The following is a 22,143-nucleotide window of genomic DNA, read 5'->3' on the forward strand; positions in this document are numbered from 1 at the left end:
TAGGGTATTTCTCATCACTTACCCTCTATTAAGTATACCAAGCTTAATTCTATGTTAGTCTTCATTTCCACTGTTCCCTGTACGTGGAGTGTTTGTCCTCATTCTTCAAATCCAGTTAAAAGGCCCTCCCTGACGATCCCAGCCAACTTACCTCCCCAATCACAAGCACAACACCCCATTTTTTCTTCACAGCGCTTGCCCATTAAGTGAAATTTATTCATTTATATACTAGTGTACTATACTATAATCCGTCTACCCCAATACAAGGTAATGAGAGTGAACACTGCTGGTCTTTATACTTGGTTTGCAATACCTGTTTGTTGACTATTAGGGACCTGCAGTGAACAATCTCTGTATTCCTTTACAATTTATGGCTTGAAAGAATGAATGAATGCATTCGTGGGTAAATGGGTGGATGAATAAATGAACAAAGATAGTGGATATCAGTTGCTCGCATTCACAGAGCGCCTGCGTCCAATTAGGCGCCCGAGACCCAAATGCTGCTGTACCACGTGGCCAGCTCGGCGCCTCGTGACCCGCTCCGCTATCACGGAGAAATCCGCCACTGTCCCACCATGCACCGCTCTCTTCCCGCTGTAGAGGACGAATCAGTCTTGATTTCCGGCCTTCACTCGGTCGCAGAGGTCAGTTGCCCTAACGACCAGCTCGTTCCCGCCTCTAACCTTCGTCACTTCCCCCCACGCCCACCTGAATAATTGACGCGCTTGCGCAAAATGACAGCCAGCGCGCGAGGAGGCTCTTTCCGCGCAGGCGTCGCGCCTGGGGGGGCGGGGTTGGGCGCCGCCGCGGTGCGCAGGCGCAGCCGTCGGTGGGTCGGGGTTCGGCGGCCTGAGCGGTGAGTAGGTGGGCACGGCGCTGAGCCGGGCGGGCCTGGGGTCCGCGGCTCGGGGCTCTCGGGGCCTTGGGGTCCGTAAGGGGAGATCGGGCTGAGGCTGGGGTCGCCGCGATCCACAACAGTGTGCTGTGTGAGTGGGCGGCACGGAGGGGAAACTGAGGCTGGGTGGCGTCGGGCAGGCCCTTGCCAGCTCTGGCCTTCCTCCTCCGCACCCCAGGCCCGGGAAATGCTAGTTCTCAGGCCCGTGGGTAGACAACGGGAAGTAAGAGCGCCCACATGTAGTTATACCGCTATGGGTGTCCGCTGCTGTCGGGAAACAGCCCCTTTCAATTGGGGGGCCCCCATTCGTGAGGCTCAGGTCGGGGCTCCTGTCCCAGCGCCGCCGCTCTCCATCTGGGTGACCTTGGCCACCCTCTTGACTTCTCAGAGTCTCAGTTTTCCACTCTGTAAAACGGGCGTCGTCACAGTCACTGCCTTGGGGGGGTTCGGGACGGGGGGTGGTGGTTTTAAAGCCACAGAGCGCAGCGCAGAGTGAGAGCACAGAGGGATCAGCAGTTAGTCTTATTTCACTCTTAGACTCTTCTGCATGCTGTACGCGAGGCGGGAGAAATCTGGGCTTGAGGACCAGCTCCACCACCTCCCGCTGGCTGTGTAAGCTTGGGCAAGTCGCTTTCTCTCTCTGAGCAGCACCATTCTTCTGCTAGAGAGACTGTAGAAATATATGCCTGCTAGGGTTATTGTGAGGTTAAATATACCTAGAACATTTTTTAATCAGATTCCTGGTGCTTGTTAAGAGCTCACTGGAGAATGACCAGTCTGTTTTTCCTCTCTCTAGACCAGTGGTTTTGTCCACCAGAGAGGACACTGGGCAATGGGGACATCTATGGTTGTCATGACTGGGGTGTTGCTGGCACTGAATGGGTGGCGGCCAGGGGTGCTGCTCAACACCCCCACAGTGCCCAGGACGGCCCCCCAGAGAATGGTCAGCCCCAAATGTCAGCAGTCCCAAAGTTAAACCCTACCATTATACCACTGGTTCTTCACCAGCAAGAGCTTGAGGAGGAGGGTTTTGAGCGGGGAGGCACAAGAAATCATGTGCAAGGTTTTGTGTGTGCACCCATTTTTGTGGGGACAGGAAAGGGTACTTTGGCGTTTAAGCTCTGGAGTCAGACTGCCTGGGTTCAAAACTGATTTGTGACTTAGCTGGGTGACCTTGAGAGGCAACCTATCCATCTAAGCCTCAGTTTTCCTTTCTGTGGGATGGGGATTAGACAAAGCAACCCAGGCATCCAGCAAACTGGTCAGGGGAGCAAGTCCAGCTGCAGCTTGTTTTTGTAAATGAAGTTTTATGGATAGAGCCACACCAATCGCATAGGCTTTATCTGTGGCTGCTTTTACATTGTATTAGTAGTGTTGAATCGTTGCCACAGAGACCCTGTGGCCTGGGAAGTTGAAGGAATTTACTCTGGCCCTTTTCTGAAAATGTTTACTAACCTCCGAAATAAGCCATTGCATGTACAGCACTTAGCTCAGTGCCTGGAAGGTCCTTGGGACTCCAAGGATTTCACCTGAGGTTTACAATTCAGTCTTCTGGAAGGATGAGTGACTGTAAATGGAGTTAACCTCGGCCCCAGGTCGAGAGCTGTAGTCTTACTCTATCCTGCATTTTTTCTGCCAAATCCCAATGCTGGCTGAGGTAGGAAATGCTCAGTGAGGACTGAAGGAATAAAGGGGATTGTGAGTAGGTAGGTGAGACTGAAGATCTAATGAGCAAACCAAGTCCCAAAGAGAATGACCTCCACAGGGAACCTGGTTGTGTGGTTCTGAATTTAACAGTGACCTTATGTTGTCTTGAGTCCATATGGATCAAACGCCCCCAAGTGCTGGGGTTCAAGGGCAGATGATCTATCCAATGGCCCACAGTCCACTGGGGTAAGACAGGCCAGGAAAGTGTCCTACAGCCTTTTAGGAGGTGCTGGACCAGAGGTGGGAATCGTACTTGGTCTTTGCTGGAAAAAGAAGGTGTCCAGACTCTGTCTGAGGCAGTGACTTTGAAGCTTAGTGTGGAAGATAGAGTAAGAGTTTCCCCAGTGGGTCAGAGGAAAGGCGAGCAGTCGGTTTGCGTGGAGCACAGAGGGTTCAGATTAGGCCCAGCGGGTGACACACCCATGGTGACGGGTCATGTGTGCGCCCACGTGACGTTTCAGGGAGCTGTTGAGGATTTGTTGAGTGTGCAGGACATCCTGGTGGCATTTTTGAAGAAAACAGGGCTGGGCTGGAACCCGAGTTCTAGTTTGGGGGCAGCCCTTCTTGGATACAAGAGGGGTTCTAGGATAGGAGGGAGGAACATGGTACCAGCTTGCAGACACCTGTGTCTGTGACAGGAGCTGTGGAATGCCTGCTGGAGGGGCAGAGCGCCCACGGAAGTGGTGGGCCTCCTTCCGAAAACAGGTGCTTCTTCCTGCAGCGTGAGGGTCTGGTTGCTCGTTTTCAGTAAGATGTGCCCTTTTCCCCTTTCAGTCCTGGGCAGGGAAATGAATGGAGGCTGGTGGTGTTTTGTTTGTTTTTTTGTTTTTCAATGATAAAATGAAAAGGTGGGCCGACAGCTGGAAGGGATTCTGAAGGCGCCAAAGAGGGACTGGGCCCAGGACCCCTGCTCCCACCCCCAGCATCCGTGCACACTCACCAGGCTCCTTCATGCACCCCACGCCGCGGGGGGCCTTCTGAGAGCTCATACAGGCCTCACTGTTCAGAGAGAGAGTAGGCCTTGACAGTGTTGTCCAGCAGCCAAAGCCGTACAAGTTGTGATTGTTCCAGAGACACCGGGTGCCTAGCAGCCAGCAAGCAAAAGAGCTGTCACGGTGTCAGGCTGGGCCCAGCTCTGAGCAGCAGAAAGTTTGTCGTCTCAAAAGCCGTGCATTGAAGTCAGATGGGCAAACTGTTCCCTGTCCTACCCTCTCGGTCAGGAGAGAGGAGAAGCAGCAGTTTTGAAGGATCACCTGTGTCAGACACTGTTCCGGACCCTCTGCTCTGGACCCACAGGCCCTTTCCTGCACTTCTCAAACCAAAGGCTCAGCAAACAGATCTGCGAGTTTGCAGCAAAGGCATTTGACCAGAAAATCTGACTTATGCTGACCTAGAGCCTTTATTTTTCCACTTAGCGTCTATCAGTGATTTTCAGCTAGGGGAGTTTTGGCCATGTCTAGGGACATCTGTGATTGTCACCACTGGAGGGGTGCTCCTGGCGTCTAGTGGCTGTGGCCAGGGATGCTGCCCAGCCCCCCACAGTGCCCATGATGGCCCCCCACAGACAGTGACCCAGCCCCAGCATTAGCAGGGGTGAAGGGAGAGATGCTGCATTAATTATTTGGAAAAATACTGAATTTGATCCCTGCTCACAGGAGACAGCAAAATAAGTCCCCCATGGTCACGTGGTGTAAACCAGGGTGACCCCAGTGTCTTTGAGTCACCCCTCCCTCCTCCCGCTCAGGCTGTGTATTAAGGGTGAGCAGCCTCCTAGGACCTCAATCAGGTGGTCCTGGGGATCAGTGGAATCCCTTAACCCACGGGGTCTCATGGGGGGTGATCCTGCCTCCCACCCCCTGCTCCCAGGGGACATTAGGCGGCTGCCAGGGATGATGTTAAACACCCTGCGGTACACAGGACAGTCCTCACACAGAAGAGAAAAGAGCCACACGTCAACAGTCTGGGTGGGGAAACCCTGCATTAGGTCACTGAATTTTCACAACAGCCTGTAAAGACGCCTCTGTAACCCATTTTATAGAAGAGGAGAGTGAGGGTATCAACTTGGATTCTTTCAGATGTGACACAGGGACAAGGAAGGTGACATGTAGCTGGCCTCAGGCAGAAATGGCTAGATCTAAGGCATTATGACTTCAGACCTTGCCCTCCCTGGCTGGGGGTTGGGGGGCAGGCTTCAGGGGGGCCCTGACTTGTTGACACTCAGTATGTCACATTGGGGAGGCTGACACTTGGGAGGAGAGCACATCCATAGACCAGGAGAAACCTACAAGGCAGGCAGTGACAGCTTATACCAGGGAAGGCACACGAGAGTTGCCTTAAATTAGTTCAGTGCGGTTAGGAGAGGTGGGGGCAGCATGAGCAAAGGTCCTGAGGTACAAAGGGCCGGGGGCATTGGAAGAACTGAAGGCATGCCAGAAAGGAGTGTGATTTTGTCTTTCTGTTTCCTAAATCCTCAGTGAACCCCTCGGTGGTCACCCCTTCCAGTGCCAGCTTCGTCCCAGGGGGCAGGAAAGTTATGCTAAAGGTCAGATTTCCCGGGAGAAGCAGACCCCTTACATACACACACACATGCACCACAAAGCCCAGTGGGAACCTCACGTGAACCAATGCTGACTCCAGAAGGTCCAGAGTGGTGTCTGGAACGCCGAGGCGGAGGCCAGCTGCTCGGCCTATGAACTTGCCTTGCACCTGTCTGAACCTCTGACCCTTCCGTACGGCCCTGGCACGTCTCCGTCCAGCTTGCCACCACAGTGATGTAAGGGGAAGGTGTCAGCAAACATAAAGGCCAAGGAGGCAAAATGAAAGATGTCATGCAGGCACTTGCATAACAGAAGAATGCAGAAGCCATTCTGGGCTAAGCAGGTGGCTGCCCTGACGTGACATTTGACCCCTGATTTAGAACAGACTGTAAAACAATCCAGGTCCCAGGATCTCAGAGGTTTACATTCCAAAGGGAGGAAAAGAAGGGTCTTTAATTTTAGTAGAATACACGTGAAATTCATCCTAACCGTTGTTTAGTGCACAGTTTAGTGGCATTAAGTGCACTCACAATGTCATACCACCATCACCACCATCATCTCCAGAACTTCCCATCTCCCCAAACTGACACCCTGTCCCCGTTAAACACTCACTCCCCGCCCCTCCCCCAGCCCCTGGCCCCACCATCTACTCTCTGTCTCTGAATCTGACTCCTCTGGGACCTCCTGCGAGTGGGATCACAGTGTTTGTCCTTCTGTGTCTGGCTTACTTCAGAGTATAATGTCCTCCGGGTTCGTCCACGTTGTAGCGGGTGTCAGTGTCTATCCTTTCTGAGGCTGAATGCTATTGCAGCGTGTGGATGGACCAGATTTCATTTATCCTCTCACCTGTCGATGGGCATTGCCCGGGTGTATCCACGTTTTGGCTTCTCTGAGTCATGCTGTTCTCTGTCAGAACAAATATACCTGTAAAGCAAAAACACTGTGGACATTTTGGGCGTATGTGCCTGTCTCCTTGGGTTTGGGGGCCAGCAGACTGGCCTGGCCAGCTCGCTGTTGGTACCCTCTAGCTGGAAGGATGATTCACATGTTGGGGCCTCACTGTCTTCGAAATAAGTTTATTGCAGTGTTTGATCTCTGTGGGCCCCCGTGTCGCCCACAAGGTCTCCTGGCCAGTCCTGGTCCCAGACCATTTGGCATAAGTGGCATCACACACTGTGTGGCCTTGTGTGTCTGGCTTCTCTGACTCCTTTTTTTAAGAAGCAGTTGATAGATGTTGTTTTCCATGAACCAGAAACAGCTCGGAGCGCGGCCAGCCTCGCACACCCTGACTGCTCTTGCCCCGCGAGCGGCTGTGAGGCGCCAAGTGCTGGCAGCAGCCCAGCCTGCGGCCGGCCAGCTTGGGAAGCCTGGGGCTGGGAAGCCTGGGGCCGAATGGCCAGGGGCGATGGGTTAATGATAGTGGGGTCAGGACGCCTGCTCCTCAAGTTCCAGGACAAGTCGCCCCATTGGGGGTGTTTCAGGGGGGCCAGAACGCTTCACTCGTGGCTCCCAGCCATGCCAGGTGGGCGTGAGGGACCTTGGGCAGCATGTGGGTCCCCATCCCACGCCTGTGTCCTCTACCTGGGAGCAACAGTGAACGTGGGAGGTCGCTGTATGGTGGGAGTGAGACGTGCTACGTGAGGTGCCTGACGCGTCACAGGCCCTCGGGTAGCAGAACCCGTACTCGTTTATTGTTCTCCCAGCACTCGGGACACTGAAGCCTGTCACTGCCTATGGGGGGCCTTCAGCAACACCCCGGTCCCCACCCCCTCGATGCCAGGAGCACCCCAGTCTCGACAACCACAGACGTCCCCATACGTGCCCAGTGTCCGTTGGGGCAGGGTCGCTCCTGGCCTGAGAGTACAGAACGTTGCAGAGGAACCCAGAGGAGGCCCTCAGGCAGCCTGGAAGGGGATCTGTGCCCCGTGATACCTGTCTGACTCCTCGGGTCCCTTGCAGGCATCAGGACTTGGAAACTTGGGGTTCACAGAACTGCAGGGCTCCAGCCATGCAAGGTGGCTCTCCAAATCCCTGGGGAGACCCCGTGTGTTCCCCATCTAGCCGGTGAAAGGATGATGACAGAGGCCCAGGGCCACGTCACCCTCTGGTGAGAGCAAGGAGGCCGGACTGTGAAGGGTGCTCCCCCGGCCTGTACCCCCAAGATCAGGGGCTCTGGGCCCCACGGCCTCAGTGTCTCATCTGTGAAATGGGACGGTTAACTTTTTACCTCGCAGATAGAATTAGCCAATGTGCCTGAGAGGGGGACAACTGCAGGGTCCTGTCTGGGCAGCCCCAGCCCTCATGCTCTTGGCTGGGGTCTGCAGCTCCTGAAAACCTCCGGGCATCGTCTCTTCCTGTCTCAAGATGGATAACAAGAAGCGCCTGGCCTTCGCCATCATCCGCTTCCTGCACGACCAGCTGCGGCACGGGGGACTCTCGTCCGATGCCCAGGAGAGCTTGGAAGGTACTCATGGGCCTCCTTCCCCAGGAAGAGAGTCCCCAGTCCCCAGCTTCCTGCCCCCACCCCTCCTCCTGCTCCCACTTCTCTCCTCCCTGTCCTTCCTCCCTCTTTTCCCTCTTTCTCCTCCCCTCCTCCTTCCCCCCTCCTTTTCCCGTCCTCCTCTTCCCCCTTCCTCTCCTCCCCTCCCCCTCCTCTTTCCTCCGCCCCCCTTGTGCCCTCCTCCCTCCCACCACAGGGTGGGTATGGTAGGTCAGGGCACTTGCCCAGCCATGGACACAGGTCCCCATCCTCATTTCATAGGCAAGACCACTGAGCCCCCGGCAGGTGCAGGACTGAGTTCTAGCCAGGGCTCCTCCCCCACCACACAGTGCTGTCCCTCCATTGATTAGGCCAGGCCTCCTTCAGGTAGAGGCAGGCACTGGGGGCAGAGGCACTGGGGGCAGAGGGCAGGCAGGGAGCCCTGCACAGGTGGCTGTCCCTGTCCCACATGTGATCGTGCAGCCCCTAGAAGGAACCCAGTCACAAAGATTCAGGGCAAGGGGTTGACCTCAAGCTCCGGGTTCCAGCCAGAATCCCAAGAGGCCTGACAGAGTGTCCCTAGCACCTTGCCCCCCACATGGCATTCCAGGCTGGTCTCGGCACCCCAGCACCCCAGCCGGGTAGCCCCAGCATTGTGACCCCACCAAGAACCTCATGTCACCAATGAGCCCCGCTGGGCAGGAACAGTGTCTTTCCTGCACTTCCCGCTTGCTGGGCTAGAGATGTGTTCGTCTGTCCTGCGGAAATGGTCAGAGTCCCAGCAGGGCCCCGGGGCATGCGCTGCACGATATGCCCAGGTCTCTGCCAGCACACTCCACGACAACTGAGCGCGAGCCCCCCGGGCCCCAAGTCGTAAATGTGGGTGCGCTCAGAAGAAAATGCCCATCTCCCTCACAGTGGCAATCCAGTGCTTGGAGACCGCTTTCGGGGTGACAGTGGAAGACAGTGACCTCGCACTCCCTCAGACTCTTCCAGAAATATTTGAAGCTGCTGCCGCTGCGTGCAAGGTGAGCCGCTAGGCTGCCCCATCCCCCGCCAGGGCAGTAAGAGCAGCACGGGTAGCGAGCAGCTGCGGAAGCCCTCCTTTCTGGGCACCTGGGCTGCCCCACTTCTTTGCCCTCAGAGCTCAGTGGTCCTAGGGCGGCCCCTGACAGGGAGGGAGGCTCAAGGTGCAGGTTTGGAGGGTGAGGAGGACAGCGGGACTACCATCTTTGCTTTGGGAGCAGGAGATGCCACAGAGCCTGAGCCCCGAGCAAACCCCGCCTTCTGAGGAGGACGTGGCCGAGGCAGAGCGCCTCAAAACCGAAGGTAAGAAAGAATTCTCCATCCCCACCAGGCAGCTTGCCCGCTGGACTCTGGGGCTGCGGGGCGGGTGAGGCCTGCTGGTCCCTGGCTGGCTCTGCCGCTGAGGGGGGGTGCTGTTGAGTAGCGGGTGGCAAAGCAGCCTTTGGAGACGGGGCCTGGGTGGGAGGCGGCTTTTAAGAACATGGACACAATGACATGAAGAAATCAGATCCTCGCACATGATGGGTGGGAATGTAAGTGGTGCAGCTGCTGTGGGAAGTGGTCACCACCTCAAGAAACAGTTAAACACAGTGACCACATGACCCAGTAGTTCCACTCGTAGATGTGTGCTCAGGAGACGTGCAAACACGTCCACAAGGTGCTCGTACACGGATGCGCACAGCGGCACAATTCCCAGCATCCAACGGTATAAACTGCCCAGGTGTCCATCAGTAGATGGTGGACATGCACAGTGTTTCCCGTCCACACATGGAATGTTACTCGGCCATGGAAAGGAGGGAGGCGCTGACACTCGCCACAGTGTGGATGGACCTGAACACACGGGGCTCATGAGAGAAGCCGGACACACAAGGCCACACCGTGTGTGATTCCATGTATGTGATATGTCCAAACAGGCATATCCACAGACACGAAGTGGGTTCATGGTTGTCGGGCTGGGGGAGGGGCTGGGGGTCACTGCTGATGGAGACAGGATTGCTTTTTGGGGTGATGGAATGTTCTAGAATTAGAAGTGATGGTTGCACAACTCCAAATATACTAAAACACCACTCAGTTGTATAATTTCAAAGGCTGCTTTTTGTAGTATGTGAATTACTTCTCATTAAAACTTGGCTATTTCTGAAGGGTGACAAAAAAATGACAGTATTTGAGATTTATGTTCCCGAACATCACAACCAAAGCAGTGTCACCATTGGCTCAAGCGCTCAACACAAACAGCACCCTTGCGCTCGTGCCTGAGTGTTGCATCCTGCCCCCCAAAATCTCAGACCTGCAGTTCGGAGGCTGGTAGGAAGAGCTGGGAACACCGCCTCAGACCCTTTGGGTCCCATGTGAACAGCAGGTGTGCGTTCTTTTCTTTCTCTAGGAAACGAGCAGATGAAAGTGGAGAACTTCGAGGCCGCCGTGCACTTCTACGGGAAAGCCATTGAGCTCAACCCCGCCAACGCTGTCTACTTCTGTAACAGGTAGCGGCCTGCACGGAATGGGCGTGAGTGCAGCATGGCAGTCCCACGTGCACCAGGTGTCAGGCGGCCAGTGAGGGGTCATCCAGAGTCGCTAGTGACATTAAAATTATGTGGCACCATTCTCTGCACAGATGTGGAGTCTAGAAAATAACCCAAAATTTGGATAATGTTTCATGCACCTGCTCAGAGCAGCACTAACAGTTGTGAGGAGCTATGTTGGGCCTATACTTTTTTCTTTTTTTTTTTGTTTAATTTATTGCGGTAATATTGGTTAACAACATTGTATACATTTCAGGTGTGCAAGTATAATGCGACGTCTGTACTCTCCATTGTGTGCTTATCAGCCGAAGTCTAGTCTCCTTCCATCACCTTGTATTTGGTATTTGACCCTGGCCTGTGCTCTTAAAGAAAAGCCATGTTAGCTCTCACATAGCCTCGCTGTACAGAATATTGTACTTACAAGAGGGACTGAGGGGGCAGTGGGAGGAGAGGGACTGGGGACAGCAGGCCGTCACATGGTGCCCCCAGTGTGGAAGGCAGGAACATGGTGCAGAGAAGACATCAGAAGGGTGCATGCCTCCGGGCCAAACGTGCTTTTTTTTTTGGTTTCTTTCTAACTCTTTTTGGGGAAATAGCTCTAGATTTACAGAGAAATTTCACAGGTGGCACAGACTTCTTGAATACTCTTTGTGTGGCCTTGCCGCATTCCAACTTGTATTTCCACCTGACGCCCTTCTGTGCTTCAAAACCAGAAGAGCGTGAAGTGGAAACACTAAAACCTAAGATGGTGAGAAAAGAACCCTGCCTCATAGCCAAGAGCTTGGACGGCGGTCTTGTGAGGGGTCTGGGGTGTTTTTTAACAATCCTGGCATATTTGGCAATGGGAAGAGTCTAGACAGTAGAGTCTGGTGACTGTGGGTTCAGAACCACGTCCCACCACGGCCTGTCTACTGTGCAGTGTTGGGCCACACCCCTCTGCCTCCTTCAGCCTCGGTTTCCCCCCTGGTGAGGGGGGGCAGTGCAGCCCCCCAGCAAGCGGATTCCCATGATAGCCTGCATTTATCTAACCATGTAGTACACACATATGTATGTAAGTGCATACGTACGTGCGGTTAAATGGGTAAACCGAGGCCTGCCCCCAAACGGCTCCTCCTGGGCAGCCAGCCAGGGATGTAGCTCTCTGACCGCCCTGATTTGTCTCCCCAGAGCTGCGGCCTACAGCAAACTCGGCAACTATGCCGGGGCCGTGCAGGACTGCGAGCGAGCCATCTGCATAGACCCGTCCTACAGCAAAGCCTACGGCAGGATGGGGTAAGTGCTGGGCGGGTGCCCGGGCCCGGGGGCCAGGTCTCTGTCCGGGCCCAGGCTGCCCCTCTCCCCCGCACATTCCGTCTCCCAATTGTGTAGAAGTTTTTCCACCCCACAGCCAGCTCTCCAACACTAGCAGGTGTCCAGCAATTTGGCTCAGTCCTGAGATCACCTGCCTGGAGTTGGTGCAGACCCCACAGGCGCAGGGCTCAGCCCCACAAGACCACTCCCACCTCAAATGCCAGTCACAGGGCCAGGCCGTCACCTGTGCTTCTGACCAGCCAGCTCTAAGTCAGGCTTTCCCGCAACCATTCCTCAGGTTTGTTAATTCTCTAGAACAGGTCACAGGACACCGGGACATGCTTTATCTACATTCACCAGCTTGTTAGAAAGGATACAGACGGCCCAGTGCAAGGCCCAGAAGGGGCCTGGGCCCAGGGTCCCAGGCCCTGTGGAGTTGGGGCTGCACCACCCTCCTGGCACAGGCACATGGTCACCTTCTTTAGGTGTGATCTAAGGAGGTTCATTATGAAGAACAAAGGACACACCTGTGACTCACGCCGTTCCAGGGATTTTGGAGCTCGATGCCAGGATCAGGCACAAGGACCAAGTAGACATCTTTGTCTGCTCAGCCCCTGCCCGCCTCCTCAGAGCTCCTCCTCGGTCGCAGAGCCCTTGGTGTTGGGTACCACTATCCACCAGCACTAGGAAGTCTTAGCGTCTGCCTTATGAGCCCCGCCCACCTCCTCTTGTGTCCTCTCCACTGAGCCCAGGCTAGACAAGCAGTGGCATCAACCTGCAGACAGTCTGGGGGCGGGGCCACAGGAGAGACAGGACTCCCGGCATTTCTCCCCGCAGCCTGGCGCTCTCCAGTTTGAACAAGCACACGAAGGCCGTGGCCTACTATAGGAAGGCCCTAGAGCTGGACCCCGACAACGAGACGTACAAGTCTAACCTCAAGATCGCAGAAGTGAAGCTCAGGGAGGCACCCAGTCCCGTGAGTCGCCCCGGGGAGCGAGGGCTGTGATTCTGGTGGAGTGGCCGGGCAGGTGCCCTCACAGCTCACAGGCTGAGGCTGGGCTTGGCCTCTGTGCAAAGAACGTCTGTGCTGTTGGGGGACCTGGCATTTGCTTAGTCAGGTGTAAGACACACGTGGAAATGCCTGTCAGGACGGAAGATGTTTTGATCCTCGCAGGTCCACAGAAGCAGGAGGGTACAGGCCTCAGGGCCACATGGGGAAGGACCAGGGTGGGCCGGGAGGCAGAGGGAGGGGGAATCACGGACCAGACCTTTGTGGTTTCTCTAGGAGGAAATGGTGAGGCAGGGGAAATGGGCTGTGGAACATGGGGTGGCCCTCGTAGTCTGGCACCTGGCCCTGGGGTGATTAGGGCAGAAGGACAGTGGCCTAGAGTGTGACAGCCCCTGTAGAGGAGGGGCCCGGGGGATGGGCTCCGAGGTGACTGTCTCTAGGAATTGGTCACCCCAGGGAGAGGCTGTCCCTCCAGGGGCTGCCAGGCCCCAGGTGTCAGAGCATCAGAAAATGAAAGACGAGCTAACACACTGCTTTTCCCTAGTGATGGACGGCGGGCTTCATCTTCTGAAGCACTCCTGGCCGCAGGGCCTGGCTGCTCAGGCTGAGAGCATGCCTGTCTGAGCTGCACACCTGTCTTAGAGCTCCAAACAGGCCCCGCGTGGGCTTACTTCTCAGTTCCCGGGGCTAATGGCATGGTCCTGGGTCCACATGCCACTAACCGATGCTTTCTTCTTCCCCACAGACAGGAGGGGTCGGCAGCTTCGACATTGCGGGCCTGCTGAACAATCCCGGCTTCATGAGCATGGTAAGTGCTCTCGCCCTCCCGGCCGCGTCCTCACCCACCACCCGGGCTGCCAGGGTGCTGCCTGCCGTAGCCCAGGGACACTGGGGCCGGGGCGTGCTCCCTGGGGCCGTCCTGGGCACAGCAGTGCTGAGCGGTATCCCTGGCCCCACCCACTCGATTCCAGGAGCACCCCCAGATGTCATGTGTCCCCGGGGGGCAGCATGGAGTCAAGTGAGACACACACACCCGTATTAAGCACAAAAAACAAACTGAATCCTACCTCTCCCGACTGATTAATCTGGGAAAACTACATCCCTATGGCATGGTGCCCTCCTGGCAGGGGCACAGTGACAGTGACAGGGTTGCCCCAGGTTCAGATGCAACGCCAGAGTGGGAGGTGCCCCAGAGACGCTTCTGCTGTCCTGTGAGAGCGGGCTCCCAGCGATGACCCTTTGGGACGGATCCCCACACACACGTGTCCATCCCTGAGTGGTCTCACTGGGCCTGAGGCTGCAGTGTTGGCTCACGGGGCCTCGGGGTACAGGGCTTCAGACTGTCAGGGAGAGAAAATTCCAGAACCCACTGGCAGTTAGAAAAACATCCTCACTATAGCAAGGCGCATCTCGCCTACATGGGCAGAGGTCACGCTTTTGGTGTAGGTAGAGGCCGCCGCGAAAGCGTGGGTCTCCGTCGATGCATGGGGTGAGCAGGCACCAGTTGTCCACAGGCTGTCCTGGCGGGAGCACTTGGCCTGACGGCAGTCACTCCTTTCCACCTCATTCACCCGCAGTGGGCAGGTTCCACCCACTGCTGGGTTTTGTACTTTTATTGGCATGGCCACACCCACACATTTCCATGTTGATGACTAATAAACCGTGCTGTAGGTTTTATCTAGTCAGTGTTTCTATAGGTTCTAAGATTAAAGGTCATATAACTTCCCTCAGATATGTCAACTATGGCATAATTTTGCCAGCTGGATGAGAGAATATTGGCTGGCGTGTTGATAATTAAACTCTAGGTCTCTGGCAGTGAATTCAGTTTATGCCATGTAGTGTCATCATGGAATAGATAATTACGTACAAAGTGACATAGAAAGACTGGCGGCTTTCAGCAAGGCTGAGTGGTTGGGACACAGCGGTGGCCCCAAAAGCCAACAGTACTTACCCTCCAGTCCTTGACAGAAAGGCAAGCAGCCCATGAGCCACTCTGGCAGGCAGCGTTTTCAGTCCCTACCCGTCCACGCCCTGACCTGGGTCCTAAGGAGGTGTCCTCAGTGGGCAGGTGACTGCACAGAAGCGCTCAGTGCATCACTTGTGCTGGAGCGAAACTGGGGACTGACTGGCTCTCCTAACGTGTTCAGTGGCCAGAAAAAAGATCCAAGATGCATCCACATGGCAAAACCTAAGCAGCGAGCAGAAAAATGATGTGCCCTGGAATATCTTAAAGTAAAGGTCCCAGGCGGGATTACAGTGGTGAAATGGGAGGTTACCATGGGAGTGGAGGGGAGTGCAGGGGGAAATGGGACCTCGAATGACACCAGGAGACCAAATGCCGGTGCGATTGGCCTGGTGCTTGGGCAGGAGAGCCCAGGGCGCTCGCTCACGAGGATGTGTGTCCTCAGTTAAGACATGTTGGAAGCTGTCTTGTGACAATCTGTTCTTTTCTTCAGGCATCAAACCTGATGAACAACCCTCAAGTTCAGCAGCTGTAAGTGATAGCCATTCTCCTCTGGGTCTTAGGTTAAATCTCTTTTTTTATTGTGGTAAAATATACATACCGTTTTAACCGTTTTAGCTTACAACTTAGAGGCCTTAAGTGCATTCGCAGTATTGTGCAGCCATCACCACCATCTAATTCCAGAACGTTCCTTCACCCCAAAAAGATTCCCCGTCCCCTTCACTCCCACCCCCTCCCCCAGACCCTGACAACCGCTAACCCACTTCCTGTCTGTGGCTCTGCCAGTTCTGGATATTTACATAAATGGAGTCTCATACTCTGTGGCCTTTTGTGTCACAGACATCTCCCAGTGTCACTTGGCCAGAATTGCCCCGCTGAGAATCATTGTCTTGAAGGCAAAAAGCTGTGCCTGGGAAAGCTGATGGGATTCGCAAGGGCTGCCATCAGGGAGAAGGTTGGGCCCTGAGGGCCTGCCATGTGGGCGAGTAACTTGCTAGCGGAGGGGACGGGCTGATGGGAGCCACCCGGAGGTGCAAGTCATGGGCTCTCCTTGCAGCATGTCTGGGATGATTTCTGGAGGCCACAACCCCCTGGGGACTCCCGGCACCAGCCCCTCGCAGAATGACCTGGCCAGTCTCATCCAGGCGTGAGTAAACCTGCTCAGTGGGGACTCAGGCGGGCAGGAGTGCATCACGAAACGGGGGAAGGGACACGTCAGCTGTGTCCCCGGCGCTCTATGTCCCGTGTCCTGTAGTGAGTGGCCACACTGCCCTCGAGGGGCGCAGCTGGGGACGTGACTGTGCCCGGGCTTCCCAGCCCCGCTGAGCCTGTCACCTCCCCTCAGGGGTCAGCAGTTCGCTCAGCAGATGCAGCAGCAGAACCCAGAGCTGATCGAGCAGCTTCGAAGTCAGATCCGAAGTCGGACGCCTAGTGCCAGCAACGATGAACAGCAGGAGTGACCACCCACGTAAGTTCCCTCGGGCTGCCGGTCCGGGCTCTCAAGGTCTGGAGGATCACCCCCGATCACTAAGGCCAGGCAGGAGGAATCTCGGGTCCCTGGCGCCCTTCCAGGTGTTCCTCCCCCTGCCCGCTTTCCCGGAGGGAGGGATGAGGGCTGAAACCCACTGCTCCTGGGAAGGGCTGCTTCCTGAGTGGACCCAGGTGACAAGCGTGCCTCTGTGCATGCGCAGAGTGTGCAAGCAGCCACCGCAAGGTCGCCTGGGTGCGGGGAGGACAGGCAGCACCTGCCTCTCCTTCCTGCCCAGCTGCTCTGCCTGGTTTCATGGGGCTTTCGTTTCTTTGAGTGTTTGTTGGTGTGAGCAGATGTTACATGTATGATTGCTCAAAAATGCACTTGGGTGTTCCCAAAGGGTCCCTGGTGGCCTTGGCTGGCTCAGTTAACCGTTTCCAGGGCCCCTGACCTCTGCCCGGTCCTCTCCAGTGACTCCACTCCCTGGGTGCACACCCGCAGGCGGCTTTCTTCCCCAGGATGTTGGCATTATGCTGCGGTGTGACCTCTCTGTTGCCATTTTCCTTCTCACCATGATTTTTTGTAGAAAAATGTGAAGAAAAACCAAAAAGGCAGAAAAAACGATTTTAATCGTTCCACCCAGAGCAACTAATGTTAATATTTGGGTCCCTTTTTCTTCTCGTTTTTTGCCTTAATTTTAAGAAAAAACATAGCTGAGGTTAATTTTGTATTCGTTATTTGTTGGATATCCCCAAAGTTATCCCCAAAGTACTTTCACCGATGTTTTCACCTCTGGGTCCCCAGAACCACCTGCAACAATGGCCGCGCTCTGTTTCTGTGCTAACCCAGCCGCCACCAGCCACGTGGAGGTGGGGGGATTTAGATTTCAGCAATGGCGGCCCCCAGCAGTGCCCTCCCCGAGTCTGGGCAGCCACCTGACTGACCGCCCTCGTGTCCTGTTCCTCCAGCCATCCCAACGCCATCAGGTCCTTCCCAGCCGACTAGAAGCCTCCGCGCATTCTGCCCTTTTCTCCTATTGGACTGCCTGAGAGAGAAAAAGAAAAAGAAATTGGACCTGCATGTTCAGAGGATTTTTACGATTTTTTTCCCCCCCTCGCCCTCCCTTCCCTTTTTGTACTCACGGCTCCCAGACCCTTCTCGAAACAGAACCAGCAAGCTGTGAACACAGACCAGCACCAATCTCCCCGCTGGCCCCCCAAAAAGTATTTTCTAGAATATTCTGGAGTGGGAATGGGCCTCGAGCCGCTTTCTGACAAGCAGCCAGTTTTATGTCCAGCCACATCCAGAGCGCCTTCCTTGGCCCCCACCCCCTTGGTCTGTCTTCAAGGGGCCTCCCCAGCCGGTGAGAAGCCACTTTCTGAGTTGACCTTGGCTACCTGGCCATGCCCTGCTCAGACGAGCTCACTGCCAGCCTTGGTCTGGGTGCCCGCACCCGCCAGGCCCTTGGACCCAAGTTCTTGCATGAGGGACTCCAGATGCAGACTCCTGGAAGACATGTTCATTGCCCTGTGCCCGGCAGGAGCGAGAGTGGGACCGTGGGACCGTCCCGGAGTGCAGGACCAGCTCCGGGGACTGCTTCCCATCAAGCGTCTGGATGGACGCACATCTCACCCTCCATTCGTCCTTCCCTGGTATTCACGCTCCACAGCCCATGAGGAGCGTGATTGTGACCTTCGGGCCTGGCCTCCACGCCATCCTGGCCTGCCTGTGTGTCCAGCCCCAGTGGGCACCCCTGCTGTTCTGGGGCCCTGGTGCCACCCGCTTCGGCCTTCAATTGCTGAGCAGCCAAGAGCTGCCTCCTGGGAGGGCAAGCACTCAAGCCCAGGCCAGGCAGCCTGCCCAGGACTCGAGTCCTCCGTGGATGTCCACACAGCCCCTGCTTGGACAGGAGCTTGGTGGGGAGATTGGCCAGCCCCCCGTACCGGCAGCAGTGTTGGAGGCTCCCTGATGGTCTGCGAGGTCGACCCCGTGCTATGTGTGTTATAGGAAACTAGTAGGAAGGGCCACCACCAGCAGTGATCACTGGCCAGGGAGGTGGCCCTGACTCTTGAGTGCTAGTCGTGGTGATGAGCGTAACGTGGGGAATAAACAGACATCGTGACCTCTGCCTGTCTGTGTTGGCCTCTGGGTGCCACCCCTCCCCCTCCCTGCCCACATTTCCAGAAACTTCCCAGCCTGGATTTTCTTGATCGCTCACTCGTCCCCGCTTGACACAACACTGTAAGCACTTTGTGTGCCAGGGTTGCGGATGGTTCAAGAAACAGCAAATCTGGGCTGTCCCCATGTTTCTTCCTTTCCTCATCTTTGACTCCAGTCCCCCCCTGTGTAAAGAATGACCCTACGGATCAAGCCAGACTTACAGGATTTGGGGGGCAGGACAGTAAGGTTACTGTATGTTCTAACAGCACATAAATTTTTCATTCCATAATCCAAAGACCCAAACTTCTATAACCAACTGCTGTAGGGGAGAGATGTGGTCTCAGGAAGGAGCCCAAAGAACCTTCTGGACTTGTCTCAGCCCTGATCTAGGGTGCTGTGTGGGCTCTGTGGACATAGAAAGCACTCCATGGTCATTTTGTAAACCGTATGTGGGCTCTTGATTCCTATTTGCAATGTCCCACGGACGGCACCATCGTACTCATTTCATAGGTGAAGAAACAGCTTCGACTGTCTTTCTGGAGCAGCCTGACCCCCAGTTGCAGTGCCTGTTCCGGGAGGGGCTGACTGAGGACCCCACCTCCGTGTGAGGGCTGCCCGCTTCATCTATAGATGAAGAAAGGAGATTTCCAGGCTCAGCAGTTACCCTCCCACAAATCACAAAATACCACTGGGAGTCAGCTGCCCTAGGAGGCACTCAGGCTAGTGTGGGTGGTAGATGTGGGCAAGAGTGAGGTGTGTGTCTCCTGATAGGGTTTACACCACGGGCGATTCTGTCCCCAGGGAGCGGTGGACAGTGGGGACATCTGTGGTCATGACCGGAGGTGCTCCTGCCGTCGAGTGGGCGGGGCCGGGGATGCTGCACAGCACCCCACAGCACCCCACAGCACCCCACAGCACCCGGTGGCCCCACAGGGAGTGACTCGGCCCGATGTCAGCAGTGCCGAGGGCGAGGCCCTGCTTTAGGACTGGCTGTCGGCGTGTGACACCCCCCTCTTCCAGCCCAGCAGCATCAGCTTGGAGCTTGGTAGACGTGCAAATTCTTGGCCCCCCACCCCCAGACCTACTGGATCAGAAATGGGGTGGGGCCCAGTCATCTGTGTTTGTTTTATTTTTCAATTCAATTCAATTTTATTTTTCAAAATAAAATACAAGGAATTTTATCTATTGTGCAAAGAGAGGGTCATCTGGCTCCCCAGAACATTCTGAGCTCCATTAAGACGGTCCATTTCACAACTCGCACTCCAGTTCTTAGAGGTTAAAAGAGCTCCAAAGACCTCTGATCGTGAGCTCTGATGAGAGCCAGGCATCCTTTGGCTCCCTGGTGTTGGAGCTGTGCGTGGGTTGGAGATGCTTGCTTCCTGGTCTGGCCGCAGCCCCTGAAGTAGCTAACTGAGCATGAGGTTGCTGCCTGCAAGGCGCTGTGTACTAATCACTGCCATCTTGGCCTGAGGAGGCTCGTTCTGATTTGGGATGTGCAGCATTCGTGTGTAGCCCCCATTCTGACCCTGCTGCCGAGGGGCCAGTCCTGGAAACAGCTTTGGGAGCACGTCTTTCTCTGTGAGCCGGGAGTCGGCCATGCACACAGCTCCTTTGTTGGTGTCTCCCAGCTTCCCACAGTCGATGAGCCACTCGGCGCAGCCCCTCATCTCGTCCACGCGCACCCGATGCCTCGATATGTTAGTGTCGCACTAGTCACGTAAGCAACAGGTCGATGTGGGATTTGGGACCAAAGCCCAGCGGGTGGAATACACTGCCATGGGAGGAGGTGGCAACGACCGACAGCTGCGTGTTCCCTGCAGTCATGTTTTAATGACCCCTCCAGGTGACTCTGACACCCACCAAGCTTTTAAGAACCACTGGTCAGGTCTGTCTTCTAAATGCACTTAGTCAGCCCCCAATGGGTTCTGCATTTTAAGCAGCCCAGGAGATCCGCACCGCGTGTTTAGAGAACCTCTTTGAGAAACACTGGTGGGCACTGGAAGGTGAGCCATGCGTTCGAGAAGCATCTACGTGTGCTGCTTAGGTCTTCCCGGATGGTCTCCAGGCCCTCCCTCTCCTGTGTGTGCATCGCTGGGAGGCCCTGCACAGCCTCTAACAAATGTACCCCAAGCTCAGCCTAACTGTTCAGGAAAGATCCAGAAACTTTCTGGTTTGGAACCACTAGTAGAGTAGGGAAGAAAAAAAAATGAGGAACTGTCAATATCTCACCCTAGAAGCCGATGGCTTCTTTGTGTGACTTGATGAGAAGTGTGTCGTGATAATTACTCCATCCCACATGGTTTAGGAATAGGATATTTCTGAATATTCCTGTCAGAGGTGCATTGAGGGGAAAAAAAGGCAATTATGGATTTAGCATAAGTCGTGACTTGGAAAAAGCTTCCAGGAGTAGGTTGAGCCTCACAGAAGACAGCAGAGTGGAGATGGAGTTATGAAGGCTTTGTTTTCTCCATCTCCACACGCTTGGCACATAATTCCTGGGGGCTAGATGGCAAACCTCACCCAGATTAAGTCCCAGGAAGCAACGAGTGAGAAACAAAGTGTGCCTCTCTCTTTCACAGAAGCAGGGTTCTCAACCATGGGCAGTTTTGCTTCCCAGGGAACGCTGGGCAATGTCTGGGGACATCTGTGGTTGTCACGACTGGGGGTGTCTCTGGCATCGAGTGGATGGAGGCAGGGATACTGTTCAGCACCCCACAGTGCCCAGGACGGCCCCCCACAGATAAGATCCAGCCCCAGTGTCAGCAGTGCCAAGACTGAGAACCCCCACCTGCAGTATGTCCAGCACACAGCCCAAGGCAAATGTGTCAAACAAATATCCCATGCTATTTTGCCTCCAGTAAAATTAATTTGTTCACTGGCTCTAGAGTGCTCCTGTATCATTGCAGCAAAGATTTCACCCCAACCCGAGTAACTTGAAAACCCAAAGCTGAGTCACCCCACTCCTCCCTTTTGCAAAATCAATGATTTCAAAGTGGGAGCAAAGGCCAAACGCTCTAGTGTGGCCCTCGTACATGAAAAGCTGAGGCCACCAGGGGGCGTGCCAGCACCACAGCCTACCGGCGGCCTCCATCCCTGTTGGGGCTGCATCAAAACCCAAAGGGAAGAGGCCGCATCTACTCTGAAAGCAGCTGAGTTTGAGCCCAAAAATGGCTCCAGTCCTAGAGACTGGGGTTTTGCTTTCAGAGCTGCTTCTTAGAAGTGTAACTCCTCTGACCAGGGACACTCTGCTGAGCCTGGTGCTGCGATGGGGCCACCATCCTGCGCTCCCTGATGCGACACAGGGTCAGATAACATGACTCCTTTCAGCAGTGAGGCTGGAGGGTGCAAACCACAAATTCTGCTCAGCTCGTGGCTGTTCCCAGGTCTTTGTAAGGTCAGGTAGACTGGGGAAGTCCATTCTATATTCTCTCTTTTGTATTTGTGCTTCTTAAACTTACCAAAGTGTAATCTACATACACAAAAGCGCACACATTATAAGCAAAGAGCTCAATGAATTTTCCCAAAGGGGACACAGCTGTGTCATTGGCACCCAGAACAAGAACCGCACCTGACCAGGACCCCGTCGTGCCCCTTCCACTCATCACCACCCCAAAGAGTTACGCTGCCCCAGCATTCGGTGCCATTGGGCTAGTTTTACCTGTTTTAGAAATGTATACAAATGGGAGCTATAAGGTCTGACAACTAAGTTCGTGAACTTATTGCATCGATGTTGCTAACCTTTTTTGATATAAGAGGGATTATGCATTATGAATCTGTATCAACTGGACAGTTAACCAAGTTTACTACTTGGAAGTGCTAAAAAGGCTGTGTGAAAAAGTTGGATGACCTGAACTTTTTGCCAACAATTCATGGCTCTTGTATCACGACAGTGCACCGGCTCACACAGCACTGTCTGTGAGGGAGTTTTCAGCCAGAAAACAAATAACTGTATTGGAACACCCTCCCTACTCACCTGATCTGGCCCCCAATGACTTCTTTCGTTACCCGAACATAAAGGAAATATTGAAAGGAAGACTTTTGATGACATTCAGGGCATCAAGGGTAATCTGACGACAGCTCTGA

The 22,143-nt window shown here is 54.9% G+C and overlaps 1 protein-coding gene across 3 annotated transcripts; it reads left to right on the forward strand.

The window, feature by feature from the left end:
• Nucleotides 1–734: 734 nt before the first annotated feature.
• On the forward strand, nt 735–18,026 carry SGTA (small glutamine rich tetratricopeptide repeat co-chaperone alpha). Of its 3 annotated transcripts, none has more exons than XM_033134956.1 (12): nt 735–856; nt 7,464–7,603; nt 8,537–8,646; nt 8,866–8,947; nt 10,029–10,128; nt 11,335–11,439; nt 12,295–12,433; nt 13,212–13,274; nt 14,923–14,960; nt 15,487–15,576; nt 15,775–15,897; nt 16,869–18,026. In XM_033134956.1, the coding sequence occupies exons 2-11, from the start codon at nt 7,504–7,506 to the stop codon at nt 15,887–15,889; spliced, it is 942 nt and encodes a 313-aa protein (XP_032990847.1). In that variant the 5' UTR covers nt 735–856; nt 7,464–7,503; the 3' UTR covers nt 15,890–15,897; nt 16,869–18,026. The 3 variants fall into 3 exon arrangements, with proteins under 3 accessions (XP_032990847.1, XP_032990848.1, XP_032990849.1); XM_033134957.1 differs by having other exon boundaries at nt 778–856; nt 7,374–7,603; XM_033134958.1 differs by having other exon boundaries at nt 798–856; nt 7,504–7,603.
• Nucleotides 18,027–22,143: the final 4,117 nt, after the last annotated feature.

This window comes from Rhinolophus ferrumequinum, chromosome 18 (assembly GCF_004115265.2).
Source record: "Rhinolophus ferrumequinum isolate MPI-CBG mRhiFer1 chromosome 18, mRhiFer1_v1.p, whole genome shotgun sequence".
In the NCBI taxonomy this organism is placed as follows: domain Eukaryota; kingdom Metazoa; phylum Chordata; class Mammalia; order Chiroptera; family Rhinolophidae; genus Rhinolophus; species Rhinolophus ferrumequinum.